Source organism: Bubalus bubalis, chromosome 7 (assembly GCF_019923935.1).
Source record: "Bubalus bubalis isolate 160015118507 breed Murrah chromosome 7, NDDB_SH_1, whole genome shotgun sequence".
NCBI classification, from domain to species: Eukaryota; Metazoa; Chordata; class Mammalia; order Artiodactyla; family Bovidae; genus Bubalus; species Bubalus bubalis.
Window position 1 is genome coordinate 72,915,130 of NC_059163.1, and position 15,275 is coordinate 72,930,404.

At 44.5% G+C, this 15,275-nt stretch overlaps 1 protein-coding gene across 8 annotated transcripts in view; it reads left to right on the top strand.

Annotated features, from left to right (window-relative positions):
• The window catches only part of CCDC149 (coiled-coil domain containing 149), a 121,113-nt gene that overhangs the window by 78,205 nt on the left and 27,633 nt on the right, over positions 1-15,275 (top strand). For all 8 annotated transcript variants that reach the window (XM_044946033.2, XM_044946034.2, XM_025290238.3 and 5 more), the window contains 5 exons: positions 6,636-6,752; positions 7,564-7,736; positions 8,444-8,516; positions 9,713-9,794; positions 12,401-12,545. In XM_044946033.2, the coding sequence (XP_044801968.1) occupies positions 6,636-6,752; positions 7,564-7,736; positions 8,444-8,516; positions 9,713-9,794; positions 12,401-12,545 (590 nt within the window). The remainder of the gene's footprint in view (positions 1-6,635; positions 6,753-7,563; positions 7,737-8,443; positions 8,517-9,712; positions 9,795-12,400; positions 12,546-15,275) is intronic.

Sequence of the window (15,275 nt, forward strand, 5' to 3'; positions counted from 1 at the left end):
GACAGGAATTGGTTCTGAGAAGTGGGGTGCTGCTATAACAGTGTGGAAGCAGCTTTGAAACTGGGTAGTGGGTAGAAAGGTTGCAAAAATTTTGAGGCCCCTGCTAGAAAAAGCCTATTGTCCTTCACAGCATTGCTATGAAGTAGGGGCAATTCTGGTGAGGACTGAGAAGAAAAGAGAGAGAGGGAGCTGTAGAGAAAGCTTCAGTCTTTGTGGAGATACTTAAGTCATCCTGAACAGAAAGTTGGTAGAAATATGGACGGTAAAGGCCATCCCGATGAGGTCTTACATGCAAATGAGGAACATGTTATTGGACACTGGGCAAAGGCCATCCTTCTTGTGTGTTAGTCACTCAGTTGTGTCTGAATCTTTGTGAGCCATGAACTGTAGCCCACCAGGCTCCTCTGTCCATGGGATTCTCCAGCCAAGAATACCTGGAAAATAGTGGGTAGCCGTTCCCTTCTCCAGGGGATCTTCCTGACCCAGGGCTTGAACCTGGGTCTCCTGCATTGCAGGCAGATTCTTTACCATCTGAGCCCAGAGAAACCTAGTTGAATTGTGGTTAGGTCCTGTTGCTTTATAGAAGATAAAAATTGTAGGTGATGAAGTTGAATATTTGAGGAAACGTCTAAGCAGAGTGTTGAAGAAGCAGCCTGGTTTCTCCTGACTGCTTATAAAATGTGAGAAGAGAGAGATGATTTGAAGATGGAATTGTTCAGCAAAAAGGAATCAGAATTTAAAGATTTGGAAAATTCTCAGCCTGTCTATATTGCAAAAAAATGAGAATGCTAAGATGTTGGCCTAACAACTCTTTGATAAGGAGGTTAATACTAATTAGTATTAGTAAGAGGCTGGGCACTGTTTTTCAGGACAAGAGAAGAATGACATGGAAGGTGATTCAGAGACCAGCAAGGCTGTCACTCCTGCCACAAGCCTGGAGTGCATGGCTCTGGGGGACAGTTGCCTCCACTTGAATTAGAAAAGAGGGGGCCTCCCAGAACCCCAAGGCTGAAGACCCCAGCCAGGAGAGCTACAGGGCCCTGGCAGAGCCATCCTGCCACGCCTTGGGGGCGATGTTACCAGTGGGCCTGGAAGGTAGAGCATCCATCCAAAGAGGATTAGTCCTGAGCCTTACAATTTAATGTTGTCTGCTCTGTTAGGTTTGGGGCTTACTTAAGACCTGTCACCCTTTCCTCTTTCCTGTTTCTTCCTGTTGGAATGGTAATGTCTCTCCTGCTCATGTCCCACCTCTGTATTTTGGGAGCACATAACTTGCTAGGTCTCTCCGTTTCACAGCTGGAGAGGAGTTGGCCTCAGGATGTATCTCACTTCCAATCTCACTTATGGGTGATTTAAACAAGGTGAGGTTTAGATGAAGCTTTGGACTTCAGACTCTAGAGTTGATGCTGGAATCAGTTAATTCTTTGGGAGGCGTTGGGATACAGTAAATGTATTTTGCATGTGAGAACATGAATTGGGGAGTGATCGAGGGTGGAATACTATAAGCTGTATCCCCAACCCCTACATAATTCATATGTTGAAGCCTAGCCCCCAGTGTGGTGATATTTTTAGGTTCGGCCTTTGGGAGATGATTAAGTTATGAGGGTGGAGCCCTAATCCATGGGGTTAGTGACTTTGTAAAAGGAACCCTAGAGAGCTCTCTCAGCCCTTCCACCATGTGAGGACACAGCCAAAGGACAGCCCTCTATGAACCGGGAAACACCCAATCCACTAGCATTTTCATCTTGGACTTCCCAGCCTCTAGAATTATGAGAGATGTTTATTGTTATAAGCCACACAGTGTATGGCAGTCTGTTATAGCAGTTTGAACGAACTAAGACAGTCCCCTCTTTCAAAAAAACTGACGTCACCCAGGGCTCCGTGAAGGTTAGGTGACAGCTGAGGACACGTGACTAGAATGAGCAGATGCAGGAGCTGAACACAGGTAACACCAGGAGAATAATAGCTGCTCCTGCCTCTGGCTACTGGGGAAAATTGTTGTTGTTTAGTTACCGAGTTGTGTCTGACTCTTTGTGACCCCATAACTGCAGCTCACCAGGCCTCCATCCTTCACTATCTCCCAGAGTTTGCTTAAACTCATGTCCATCGAGTCGGTGATGACTCATTGGTGAGCTGGGGAAAATGGATTCAGGCAAATGAAAACAAGATGAGGGAGAGGCTGTTGAGGGCTCTGAGGGATGAAGCCAGAGAAGAGATCAAGGAGGAAGTGAGTCATTCTGACTGGGGGGCCTTCTCAGCACCCGAGTTTGAGCAGGGCTTTGGCAGAGGAGTCAAACTCTGCCGTCAGGGTGGGGGAAGGGGGCCCAAGATCCGTTTGCCACATCGTTTTGAGGTCTTGTCCCTCGGCCACATCTCAGCTGCAGCTGCACCTCATCCATAAGCGGACGACTCACACCCGTAATTCATTCATAAGCATTTATTTCCATCTAAATCAGCAAACGGACATGTCTCCTGATGGCCATGCACGCGCCTCTCAGGGCACTGGTCCACTCCGAGGGTTGGCACAGGGAGGCTGGCTGTGCAGTTTCGATAGTCCCATTGGAGGAAATTAAGTGCTCAGAGCACTTGCTTCCTAACAGCTTCCAAGGTGGGAAATCAACCCCGTTGCCTGTGGTCTACAGATAACGTTGGCTCGGCAGCTCACTTTCCTCCAGCTTGGAAGAAAATTGGGACTTCCCCAGTGGGTGTATGTGTGGGGAACCTCACGTGGAGGGGGACACCAGTGGTCACAGCCATGATTGTAATAGCAGCTAACATTGATTGAGCACTGTTTATGTTCTGGGGCTGTGCTAAGTATGGTAGAGAAATACCTTCTCTTACGTGGGACTAGGTTCTAAAATCAGCATGTAAGAGGCAAAAACTTGTGTCTGGCTGAAATTCGCCTTGAAGTTCCCTGAAGTTGCCCATAATGTTCAGGCACATGGCCATGCAAGCTCCTGAACAGCAGTCTTACTTATAAACATGAACAATATGATTTTGCCTAAATGCATCATCAGTCTCTCTCTCACCTTGCCCTCAGTCTGGGACATTGAAAGTAGGGATGGGGGGAGCCACCAATTTTTAAAATTATTATCTCTCCCATCCCCTTTTCTTCATCCTGCTCTTCTTCCCCTTGGTTTTCCCCCTCATCTTTTCAGAAACTGGACACATCAATTTGAATTGCCCTAAGTTAAATTCTCATTTAATACAACTTCACTCTGACTTCATGCTCAGTGTTGGGGAGGGGAAATTGCCCCCTCCACCCCTCTTGACATCTTGTGGTTGGACACAAGACAGATTAGCAGGAGAAAAAGAGACATCTTTGAAATTCATGCTGGTCTCTCAGACATGGGATCTAAGAAGTGACCAAAGCAGATAACTTTTATACTTTCAGAGAAAGAAATTAATATATTTGGGAGGAATTGACAGGAGAGAGAACCTTAGGTTTTGGGTGCCCAATTAGTGAAAAATATAAACTGAGTTTTGACTTGGGGTAGTAAATAGAAGCAGTAACAGAGTTTGTTTAGATTTTGGTTTCTTGCCTGAATTCCCTACCTCTGACAGTAAGGGTGTCCTTCTACCTTCAGATGCAAGGAGTACACCTTTCATATGAGAGATTTTTTACATTTATTTTTTAATCTGAATATAATTGCTTTGGGCTTCCCAGGTGGCTCAGTGGTAAAGAATCCACCTGCCAAGCAGGAGATATGGGTTTGATCCCAGGGTTGGGAAGATTCCCCTAGAGGAGTGCCTGGCAAACCCACTCCAGTATTCTTGCCTGGAGAATTCCATGGGCAGAGGAGCCTGGCATGCTACAGTCCACGGGGTTGCAAAAGAGTCAGACCCAACTGAGCAACTAAACAACAACGATACAACACAACAGCAACAACATAATTGCTTTACAATGTTGTATTCTTTTCTGCTATACAACAATATGAATCAGCTATACGTATGTCCCCTCCCTCTTGAGCCTCGCTCCCACCCCATCCCCATTCCACTGCTCTAGGTCATCACAGAGCACCAGGCTGCATTCCCTGTGCTATACAGCCTCTTCCCACTCGCTGTCTTACACATGGTGGTACATATGTCAACGCTACTCTCTCAGTTCATTCCACCTTTTCCTTCCCACTCTGTGTCTACAAGTCCATTCCACATGAGAGAGATCTTTTCCTGCTCTCAGGGTGATAGAAAGGAGGATCAGAGTCCCTCTTGTTAAGGGCCAAGTGTCCCTCTTGGCCATTTCTTAAGTAACTTTAATTCAAAATAATCAATATGGCATTGAGGCACATTTGGGTGCAGCCTACTCTGGGCCCGACAGTTCCAGGCACTCTGGGGAGTAAACAGCTGTACTGTTGCTGTCGACTCTTACAGTAAAAGATACTAAGAGAAGTTTAGGCATAAGCCTGAGGTTGCACAGCTCTCACACTTGGCCCCAGGACACCAGCCCCCAGGCAGGCAGACTCCAGAACCTGTGAGCTATTAGCTGCGAAGACAAGAGCAGTCTCCCTGGGGCTTCTGTCCCTGCTCTCATGGCCCCTTCGGGCCCTTTCAGGCAATTGAACGTTGAGTGTCAGGCCCAACCAGTGATCCAGCTATCACCAACTTGGGCCTCACTTCTTAAAAATAAGTGTTTCATCCAGCCCAGCCCTGAGATTTAATAGCCGATATTGTATGCACATTAAACACCAAATGATTGTTAACATGTTTATTGAAGCTTAACAGGCATCCAGTATATAAAAGATGACTCTCTTCTATGGCTGTCAGACCTCAATAAACATGTTTAATAATTAATTGGTATTAAGCAAACATAATTGTGTAATTCTAAATTAAGTGTTCGGCGAAGCGTACTGTGAATGGGAAACCACAGTGGTGTTTTATTACTTAAAGTTCAGGCTGTCAATCTGGCTTTTCACATACAAGGAAAAGCACCCTGCTTTCAAAGCCATGTGGCATGCCGGTTGCCTCATGCCAAAAAAAAGCCACAGGCCTTCCTGTTCCTAGACTCTTTGATCTGAAAGTGTTTCTTATTTGGTTAGCTGTTTGTCTTTCACTCACTTGGGGTTCTGAAAGTCCTGAGTCAAGAATTTGTGTTTTCACGTTATCAGCTTTCAGGTGAATTAACCAGTTTTGACACAAACTCCATTCTCCCCCAAGTATAGCCAATGCTTGACACTTGCTGTAGTTACATTCTCTAAAATCCCTCCAAACACTGATTTAGGGAATACGGAACCATTGTTCCTAGGGGAAATAGGAGATTAGGTTCCTCTGAGCCTCTCATCACAACACTTTTGTCACCTGATCAATATATGTTTTGCACGTTTCTGTTTGACTTTATTTAACTTACATTGTTCATTCTTTACCATTGAACTCACAGCCGATAGCACTGTAACTCGTGCCTGGATGAAACTTATCTAACACACGGATATTCTCTGTAAGGCACATCATGACCTCTTGTGCTCAGAAACACCAAACAACACTCCAGCACAGCTCAGGGGGGCCTTCTTAAACAGCAAAACAGTGAGAGAAGGTGCAAAAATGTGAGAGAAGAAAAGGGGCACAAATGAGACCATGAAAAGGTCACTTGTTTATAATATGAGCTGAAAGAAGAAAGCATAAGGATCTTAGCTGGGAACTTTCCTGTGGGACACTTCCCATTGTTTGCAACTCTGCATTTGTTTGCCCATATCCACCTACAAGGGCTTCCCAGGTGGCTCAGAGGTAAAGAATCTGCCTGCCAATGCAACAGATACAGGTTTGATTGCTGGATTGGGAAGATCCCCTGGAGGAGAAAATGGCAACCCAGTCCAGTATTCTTGCCTGGAAAATCCCATGGACAGAGGAGTCTAGTGGGCTAGGAGTCTAGTGGGAGTCTAGTGTGACTCTAGTCACAAAGAGTCAGACATGACTTAGGGACTGAGCATGCAAGCATCCACCCATGCAAAAGCACCATGAATGCTGATTCCAAGGCTACAAGTAAATTTGCTTTATGCAGGTATACAAAGACAAAATCCTTGAGTTTTGAAATGAGAATTCCATCAAACATGGCCATCTGTATACTAAGTGCCGTGTATCCTCTGCTAGGCCTTTGTACAAGCTGTTCCACCTGCCTGTAACATTGTCGGCTGATCCACCTTATGCTTTTGCTCACAATAGTTGCACAATAAATATTTGTGCAGTTCAGCTGACTAGTTTTCAAATAAGGACCCCAAATATATCATAGCCTAAATGTCAAGAATGTGGGAGATTGCCCATCTTAGCAGATTCTTTGCAACATTGTGTTATCATTTTTTTACACTTTGCTAAGTTTAAAAGAGACCCAGAGTTTTTTTTCCTCACTGTGGTAGGGCTACACAGGACATCCATCTTCAGATGCCTAGCCCTGTGTTCCCATTAGCCTTATAGGTGAATGCATGGACATGTGTGTTTAGGCATGCCTGTACAGAATACAATATGAATTTTTTAAATTGAATTAATGATATTGGTAAGAAATTTCTTTGTCTTGTGCCTTTCCCCAGTATTTCTTGAAAAATGTTTTCTTCCAACACTTTCTGCCTAAGTAGGCTTGGGGTTTTGTTTAGATCTATTCATTTTAACTCTCTCTCGCCCTCTTCTTTTCCTATCAATGGAAAATGCAGCTGTTGAGGATGACAATTGCCAAACAGAGGCTGGGAGACGAAGAAATTGGCGTGCGGCACTTTGCAGCCCATGAGCGTGAAGATTTGGTTCAGCAGCTGGAGAGAGCAAAGGAACAGGTTATCGTCAACATCTGTTAAGTGTGGGGGGTGTGTTCGCACAGCTGGGCACGACATGGAGAAGAGTAGACTGTGCCCTGTTTCTCCAAGAGTGTGGCGTGTCTGGGATGTGGTCAGAGGAGGAAGAAGGATACAGTTGGAATGCATTTACACTCTCCGTCCTCTGCTAAGTTCTCAAGCGATCTCTTCTGTTTTTGCCTTCAAGCAGATCTGCTGTCTTACTTTGGGTGTCATTGTTCTGAACATAGCAAGAAATATCCCCCATACCCAGGACAGACAGGGAGCGAATAAATGTGATGAACTGGTCTTAATTTGCAAGTTTCAGCTGAAAATACTGAGCGATGCTTTTTAGTCTAAATCTCAACGGGTACCAAGCCCTAGTTAGGAAGCAGCTTAGAGAGCCTCAACTTTGTTTTTCTTCTCTTATTAAGTGATTTTGAAGAACAGAACAAGATTTCTGGGTCTAGAGTGGTTTAAAAAAGTATGTAGTTGTAAGACACTGGCTGTTGTTATCAATGTCTGGATTTGCCCTCTCTGAGCCTCTGGCTTTAGGGCAGGCTGCAGTTTGTAAGCAAGAAGTTCTGTGCTTCCAAGATGCCATGTCTGTCTCATCTTGGATATAGGAAGTGACTGGCTAGAAGCCAGCTCCTTGTTTTTAGCTTTCATCATAGTGGCACTTATGGTTTTATAGAAGGTGGCTGGCATTAATAAGCTCTCTAAAAGTCAGTCAGCAAAATAGAAGATTCCCTCTCTAACCCTAAAGCCAGTGTCTGCAGAACTCCTTAAGTAAGGGCGCTTCCTTTGCTTTCAGATTGAGTCTCTGGAGCATGACCTACAGGCTTCTGTGGATGAGCTTCAGGATGTTAAAGAAGAGCGGTCTTCCTACCAGGACAAAGTCGAGAGGCTCAACCAGGAGCTGAACCACATCCTGAGTGGCCATGAGAACCGTATCATTGATGTGGACGCCTTGTGTATGGAGAACAGGCAAGTGCCCAGGCCCTGGCTGTGGTCATAGGGTGCTGGCCCTCCACTTGCCTGCAGGCTGGGAGTTATTTGCAGCCCTATTTACATTTGATAAAATTGCCTTACAATGAAAGGAAAGTCCCAACTCTAAAGCAATGATATTAATGTCACCCATTAGTTGTAAAAGTACAAAAAGAACAAACAAATGCTTACAAGCTACATACGTGCAGTCTTTCCCTGCCTTCTCTGGTTGGGTGAGAAGGGTATGGAACAGTGAAAGCTGCTTGTTATTGCTATCAAGAAGACAGAAAAGAATAAGAAAATAAATTGAGGAATTCCCTTAGCTGTTTCTTTTCCTGGAGGCAAATTTCCGTGTCTGAATATGACTAACTTAACAGCGTGTCTGGTGTCGCCTCTTCCTGCTTTGCTTCCCAGTGGAATCATCTTAATGAGAATTATTTGAAAACTGTGTTGATACCCTTTAGGGGATCTCTGCAGAGGGCTGTTCTGAAGTGAGGTTTAGGTGACTGGGGAGTATTTGACCTTCATCGCATCCATTTAAGAAGAGGTCACCAAGATGCACTTTACCTCTTTTGGGTGGTGGGAAGGCATTATATGTAAAAGGTGGTTCTTCAGGTGTGTGGTTTTCCTTTTTTCCCCCTTATGTTTGAGTGTATGGTTTTTATTTTGCTCCCAAACTCTTTCTAGTTGTATGTATTCTTTTCCAGGTACCTTCAAGAGAGATTAAAGCAACTTCACGAAGAGGTCAACCTCTTGAAATCTAACATTGCCAAATACAAGGTAGAAAATTATGACAGTGATGTTGATGATTCACGATTGTACATCTAAATGTCATTTTATTTTAATTCTCTTTTATGTGCCAAAGATATTCTAGTGCTTGCCTGCCCTCCAGATAGTGCAATAAGAAGGCTTAAACTGAGGAACCAGTGAGAATTAAGCCCCCAAACAGCAAACACAACAGAAACAGGTTTTGCAACAGCTCCTTCATTACCTGGACAGGGCACACTGAGACCACCAGAATCTGGATGCAACCACTTTACAGCCTCGGTCTATATTAAACTGAATTTCCGCTCCAGCTTTTCTGTACGGTGTTTTGTTATCAGATGCGCTTTGTCTCCTAATCATCCATAAGAAAATGATTTCTGAGTGATGAAGAAACAAAGATTGGGAAATCACAATCTAAACGATAATGTTCACGTCATACTGAAAGGACAGAATGTTTAAATTCTCCCCACTGTTATTTAGTCTAATTCCAGCACCATTAGTTAGATAATATCTATTTCTGCAGATGTTAGTTGTAAGTGTTATAATTAGCAAAATCTCCTGGGTTTCTCTGCTTTGAAACTAGATTGACTTCTCTTCCTGAGGGTGAAGTTTTACAGCCGTCTAGATGCTGGGGAGAGCTGGCTCATTTTCCTGACTTTTGACGTTTGCTTTTTTCTCGGAAGTCTCTATGCTGTCCTTCCTTTTCCATTCTGTGGGGGCCAGGCTTGAGTTTATACCCATCTATATATACACATAGCTCTTAACATTGTATAATTAATACGTAATTTAAAAAACTTGTGTATGCATTCACTTAACAACATTTATTCAGTTCTTCCACGAAAGTTAAACCCAGCCTCTATCTCATGTCTGTTCAGAAGGGGTTTCCATAACTAGTGACTTCACACATTAGACTGAGTTCTTGTTTCAGATTTTATTTAATTTAACACATATGCATTGAGTATCTTCTATATATAGGAGGATGTAATTGCTGTAATTATTCTGGGCACCAACTGAAAAAAAAAACTCTTTACCAGGTCCGTAAAAATCAGAACTCTTTGGCAAGGACTCTGAATTTTGAAAGTCAGGCCAGCATTTAGAGTTTGCAAAGAGTTCTTGTGTGCTGGAGGGGAGGATGCATCTACCAGAATTAGGTATTTTTCCTTTATTGGCTTTTCTGACAGAGGTTTTCGTTTTCTCCCAATGCTGCTTAGAATGCTCTTGAGAGACGGAAAAACTCAAAAGGCCAGAACAAATCCAGCAGTGCTCTGACTGGAGTCCTGTCTGCAAAGCAAGGTAAGGGTCATTTTCTGGGAGGGACCATGTATGATCACAGAATGCTGGTGCTGTGGGTCCACATCTCAGTTTGTGAATTAGGAACCAAAGTGATCCTTAGAGTGTGCATGCATGCATACTAAGTTACTTCAGTTGTGTCCGACTCAGTGCAACCCCATGGACTAAAGCCCACCAGGCTCTTTCTGTCTATGTTGATTCTCCAGGTAAGAATACTGCCTGGAGGGCATGGGTTGCCATGCCCTCCTTCAGGGGATCTCAGAGCTCAAACCTGTGTCTCTTACATCTCCTGTATTGGCAGGTGGATTCTTTATCACCAGCACCACTTGGGAAGCCCAATCCTTAGAGTGGTCACCCCCAAACCTCCCCCTGCATCATCATTGCCTGGAGGGCTTATTAAAACACAGATTACAGGGCCCGGCCTGAGAGTTTCCAATTTAGTGGGCCTAAGGTAAGCCCAGAAAGTGTGCATTTCTAAAAAGTTCCCAGCTGATGCAATGCTGGTTTGGGTACCCTGCTTGGAGAGCTGCTGCATTGAAGGTTCCTCCAATAACTGAGCCCCATTTGCATCTATTCATCTAACTGTACTCTCCCTTCTGGATTGTTTTCCCTTCTGTAATCACCAGGTCAGCATCCCCAAGTGTCTATTCCATCCTCATTGAATTTCTCCTTTTTGTGGCCTCTGAGATCAGACTAGAAAAGTCTCCTAGCTACTGAAATCATTTTATCATGGCACGCATGCCTTTTTTCAAAGAAGTTTTTATTGATTGCAATCTTGTTCCTCCTTCTTGTCGATTCTGATGAAAAATAATGATCTTCCATGAACAGTCAGGGGAATAAATAGCAGAGCGCTTGCTTCTGACACTTAATATTTGGGGATTCAGTTTTAAATGTGAGCCTCAAGTGGGCCATGCTGGGCTGGCCTGTTTGGGGCTTGTTGGCAACGCAGACCAGCAAGGATCATGTGGTAGTCCTCATAAGAGCTATGGTGAATTAAAAAAAAAAAAAAAGTGCTGAATCCAGCCTGCCTAAGCAACTCCTTTTTTTCCCCCTCAACTAGAAAAGACACCCTAGAATTATTTTTAAAGAGAAAAGTACAGTATTCTATAGAAATGTGGGGTAGCCCATCTAAGTACAGCTGTGTATACCCTTGATAGCCAAACATCTCTGAATGTTGAGACCCAGTCCTGTCATTGTTGTGGGGAATGCCAGCCAAGCTCAAGCACCCTGGCAGAGCAGTCAGCCAGCCAAACCTTTCTAGAGAACCATTTGGCAGTCTGTTACAAAAAGCCTTAAACCAATCCCCTTTGAGCTGATAAGAAATGATTACAGACATATGTAAGCACTTAGCTTTAAGAAAGTTCTTCTTCATTAATTATAAGGAAAAAAACATTGAAAACAACATAAATGTCCAGCATAATTAAATAAATTTCCAGTCCCTGATAGCTCAGTTGGTAAAGAATCTGCCTGCAATGCAGGAGACCCCAGTTCAATTCCCAGGGGAAGGTCTGCTGGAGAAGGCATAGGCTACCCACTCCAGTATTCTTGGCCTTCCTGGTGGCTCAGCTGGTAAAGAATCCGCTTGCAATCTGGGAGACCTGGGTTTGATCCCTGGGTTGGGAAGATCCCCTGGAGAAGGGAAAGGCTACCTACTCCAGTATTCTTGCCTGGAGAATTCCATGGACAGAGGAGCCTGGCAGGCTACAGTCCATGGGGTCACAAAGAGTTGAACACATCTAAGCACACATATGCACACAGCCCAGTTCTCAGCATAATGCTAGGCATATAACAGGCAGATACTCAAGAAAGAGTAAAGAAGGGTGGCTGAATGAATAGACCTCAAAGAAGGTAACCTTCAGCTAATGCTTTTAATCCATCAGCACCTTGCATTTTTGTCCATGAAATGGGAATAAATAACATTTTCCAGGTTCTTTTTAAAATTTGAAGTCTCAAATGAATTAGTATGAGCATTTTGAAGTATAAAATACTAGAAAAATACAAAAGATTATTACCTTTTTTTTAACCATTTATCATTTATTTATTATTATTATTTTTACTTTACAATATTGTATTGGTTTTGCCATACATCAACATGAATCCGCCACGGGTGTACACGTGTTCCCCATCCTGAACCCCCCTCCCACCACCCTCCCTGTACCATCCCTCTGGGTCATCCCAGTGCACCAGCCCCAAGCATCCTATATCCTGCATCGAACCTGGACTGGCGATTCGTTTCTTATATGATATTATACATGTTTCAATGCCATTCTCCCAAATCATCCCACCCTCTCCCTCTCCCACAGAGTCCAAAAGACTGTTCTATACATCTGTGTCTCTTTTGCTCTCTCACATACAGGGTTATAGATTATTACCTTTTAAAAAAATGTTGCAAAAGTCCACAAGGACTCTTCCTTTCTGTTTAATTCTCATACTGATTTTTATTTCATTTTACTTTTGACACTTGAAGTGGATTCTTCAATTACAACACAGTAGCACATAGAAGTCAGGAACTGATCCCAGCTTCGTTGTCCAGGAAGAAGTAACATTGGTTTGCATTTGATCATTCCAGAAGGATTTAAGACTGAGATGTAATTTTATATCCCTCCTAGTTCAGGATCTGTTATCTGAGGATCACGGGTGCAGTCTCCCAGCTACTCCACAGTCCATTTCTGATCTGAAATCTTTGGCAACAGCCCTGTTGGAGACGATCCATGAGAAAAACATGGTCATCCAGCACCAGAGGCAGACCAACAAGTAGGTGGTCAGACCCTGGGGTGCAGGGTGGGTGGGAGATCGGTGGGACGATGGCTGTCAGCAGGCAACCAGGTGGCAACCAGGTGGGCTGCAAGCCTTAAGGGAAGGAGAGGAGAACCCTCGAATCTAGAGGGAAGCTTACCTGGATCAACATGGAGAGAATACCGGCTATTCCTCACTGAATGCTTAGTCTGAGCCACTTAACAAGCCATGCTTGTTGCCTGGCTGATTTTGATGGTATACGTGCCTGGGGAACTTAACCTTAACTTAATCTCCAGTCTCCTCTGGGGAACTCACCTCCTCATGCCATTTTAACCTCATGGCACGGCTTTCTGGGGCTCTGAGAGTAGAAACACCTTTGGTTGTTTCAACTTACAAGTCTATGGGGCCTGGAACGGAGTCTCATGCCATTTTTCCAGATCAGCAAAAAAAAAAAAGACAGTGAAAAGGAACAATAGCTTAAAGAGCATGTCTTCTTCTGTTACTATAAACATGTTAACTACATTGGACAAAATCAAGCAAGTTAAAGTGGCAGGTAGAGATGTCAGAAGCAAAATTGGAAGTGTTCAGAGAATGGTGAATAAACCATAAATCAATGCAACAAACGTTGCAAATAGAGCCAGCTTCGAGGACCAGCGACTCATGCAGTCACACACAGCCCAGTGTTCAGAAGGTCCCTGTACTTGGTCTAATGCTCTGCAGTCACCATCTTCAAATTCTTGATCATTTTTTAACAAGAGGGCCCCGAAGTTTCATTTTGCACTGGGCCCTGCAAATTACGTAGCTGGTCCTGCTTTTATGACCTACACGTGGAAGCAAAATTTAAGTGTGCCATGTAAGAGCAGCTTCCCAAAGACTGGGCTTCCAGCAAGAACAGGGAGCAGTCAGGGAACCGGGGGCCTGGTGAGGTGGGGGTTTGCAAGGGGAGAGGCAACCGTGAAATGATGGAGAGTATTGTAAAAGCAAAATAGCAAAAAGAGAGGCTGGGAGTGAAGGGAAGATAGCACAGGAGATTAAGATATATATAAAAGAAGGCGGAGAGCAGTGGAGGGAGTCTGGGCAATCTCAGAGGGATGACAAGGGTGATTTATTGACAGAAGGTTTTTTAAAATTCTTTTAAAAGAAATATTAACCAAGGACTGAAACAGCCAGATGCTAAAATGGAGATGCTCCTCAGGGGAGGACGAAGAAATGGGGATCTCCTCAAATAGGTACAAGGTCTGTTTTATTCCGCAGCTGGTAGTGGTCCCAGGAGCCTTCTCTGTCCTCGCCAACTCCGTATAAAGCATCCACAGAGGCTCTTTCAAACCTCCTCGGGTCTTCTCAACCCTCATTTGTTCTCAGCAGGTAGCCTCAGCTTCTCTTTTACTGAGAAAACAAAGCCTGCCTATCAAGAGCCCGGAGGCTCACTGCTCCCCAGTGTCTTCCACCCTCTCCCTCTGGTCTCTGGGAAACACACTGACCCACTGACCTATTGGTCCTTACCCTGCTCCCTCCTCTGGGGCCTGGCTCTCCTGTGAGCTCCTCTTTCAACCGTTTCAATTTCTGCCCCTCCTGCTGCTTCTGCATTTTCACCCAGAAACCTTCCAGATCTTTTTAAACATCCACCCCAAAAGGGTTCCATTCACCTCCAATTTTTGTGAACAAGAGGCCATCTTTACTTCTTCATCAACCACCTCCCAAATGTGTGTTCTAGGGGAGGGGGACACCTATGGTAGAATTACTTGAAGGGGGTGATTGTTTAGAAATGCAGATTTGGGGGGGTTCTGGAAGGAATGTCGGGATTCTGAATTTTAGCAGGTGTCCAGTGATGCCAGGGACAGGCTTGAATACTTCCCAAGACCTCTTCTGAATTTTCCGTAGCAATCTTCCTGTGAGGGTCACCAGTACCCCCAGACCTCACTTTCTGAGTCTCTTTCTTCTATAATTTCTCTTCATCCCAATGCCCATCTTGAAAACCATCTTCTTGGATTCCTTCTGCTCTCTCTGCTGCCTCGTTCCCTCTCCCTCCTCCTCTTCCTCCTTCCACCCTAGGCTTCTTCCTCCTCTTCCTCTCTTCTCTGATATTCCATCTTCTTACCCCTACTCAGGGGACCTGTCTTTGCTTCCTGTTCTTTACAGACTTATAGAACTCTTGTCACCTTGCCGTCAAGAGCAAGACCCACATTTCCAGCTGCTCAGTTGACAGTTTCTCCTGAATTTCAGCTCTTCAAATTCAATGAGTCTAGAGTCTGGAGCACCCATTCCTTAGTATGTTTTCAGATCAGATCAGATCAGATCAGTCACTCAGTCGTGTCCGACTCTTTGCGACCCCATGAATCGCAGCACGCCAGGCCTCCCTGTCCATCACCAACTCCCGGAGTTCACTCAGACTCATGTCCATCAAGTCAGTGATGCCATCCAGCCATCTCATCATCTGTCGTCCCCTTCTCCTCTTGCCCCCAATCCCTCCCAGCATCAGAGTCTTTTCCAATGAGTCAACTCTTCTCATGACGTGGCCAAAGTACTGGAGTTTCAGCTTTAGCGTCATTCCTTCCAAAGAAATCCCAGGGCTGATCTCCTTCAGAATGGACTGGTTGGATCTCCTTGCAGTCCAAGGGACTCTCAAGAGTCTTCTCCAACACCACAGTTCAAAAGCATCAATTCTTCGGTGCTCAGCCTTCTTCACAGTCCAACTCTCACATCCATACATGACCACAGGAAAAACCATATCCTTGACTAGACGAATCT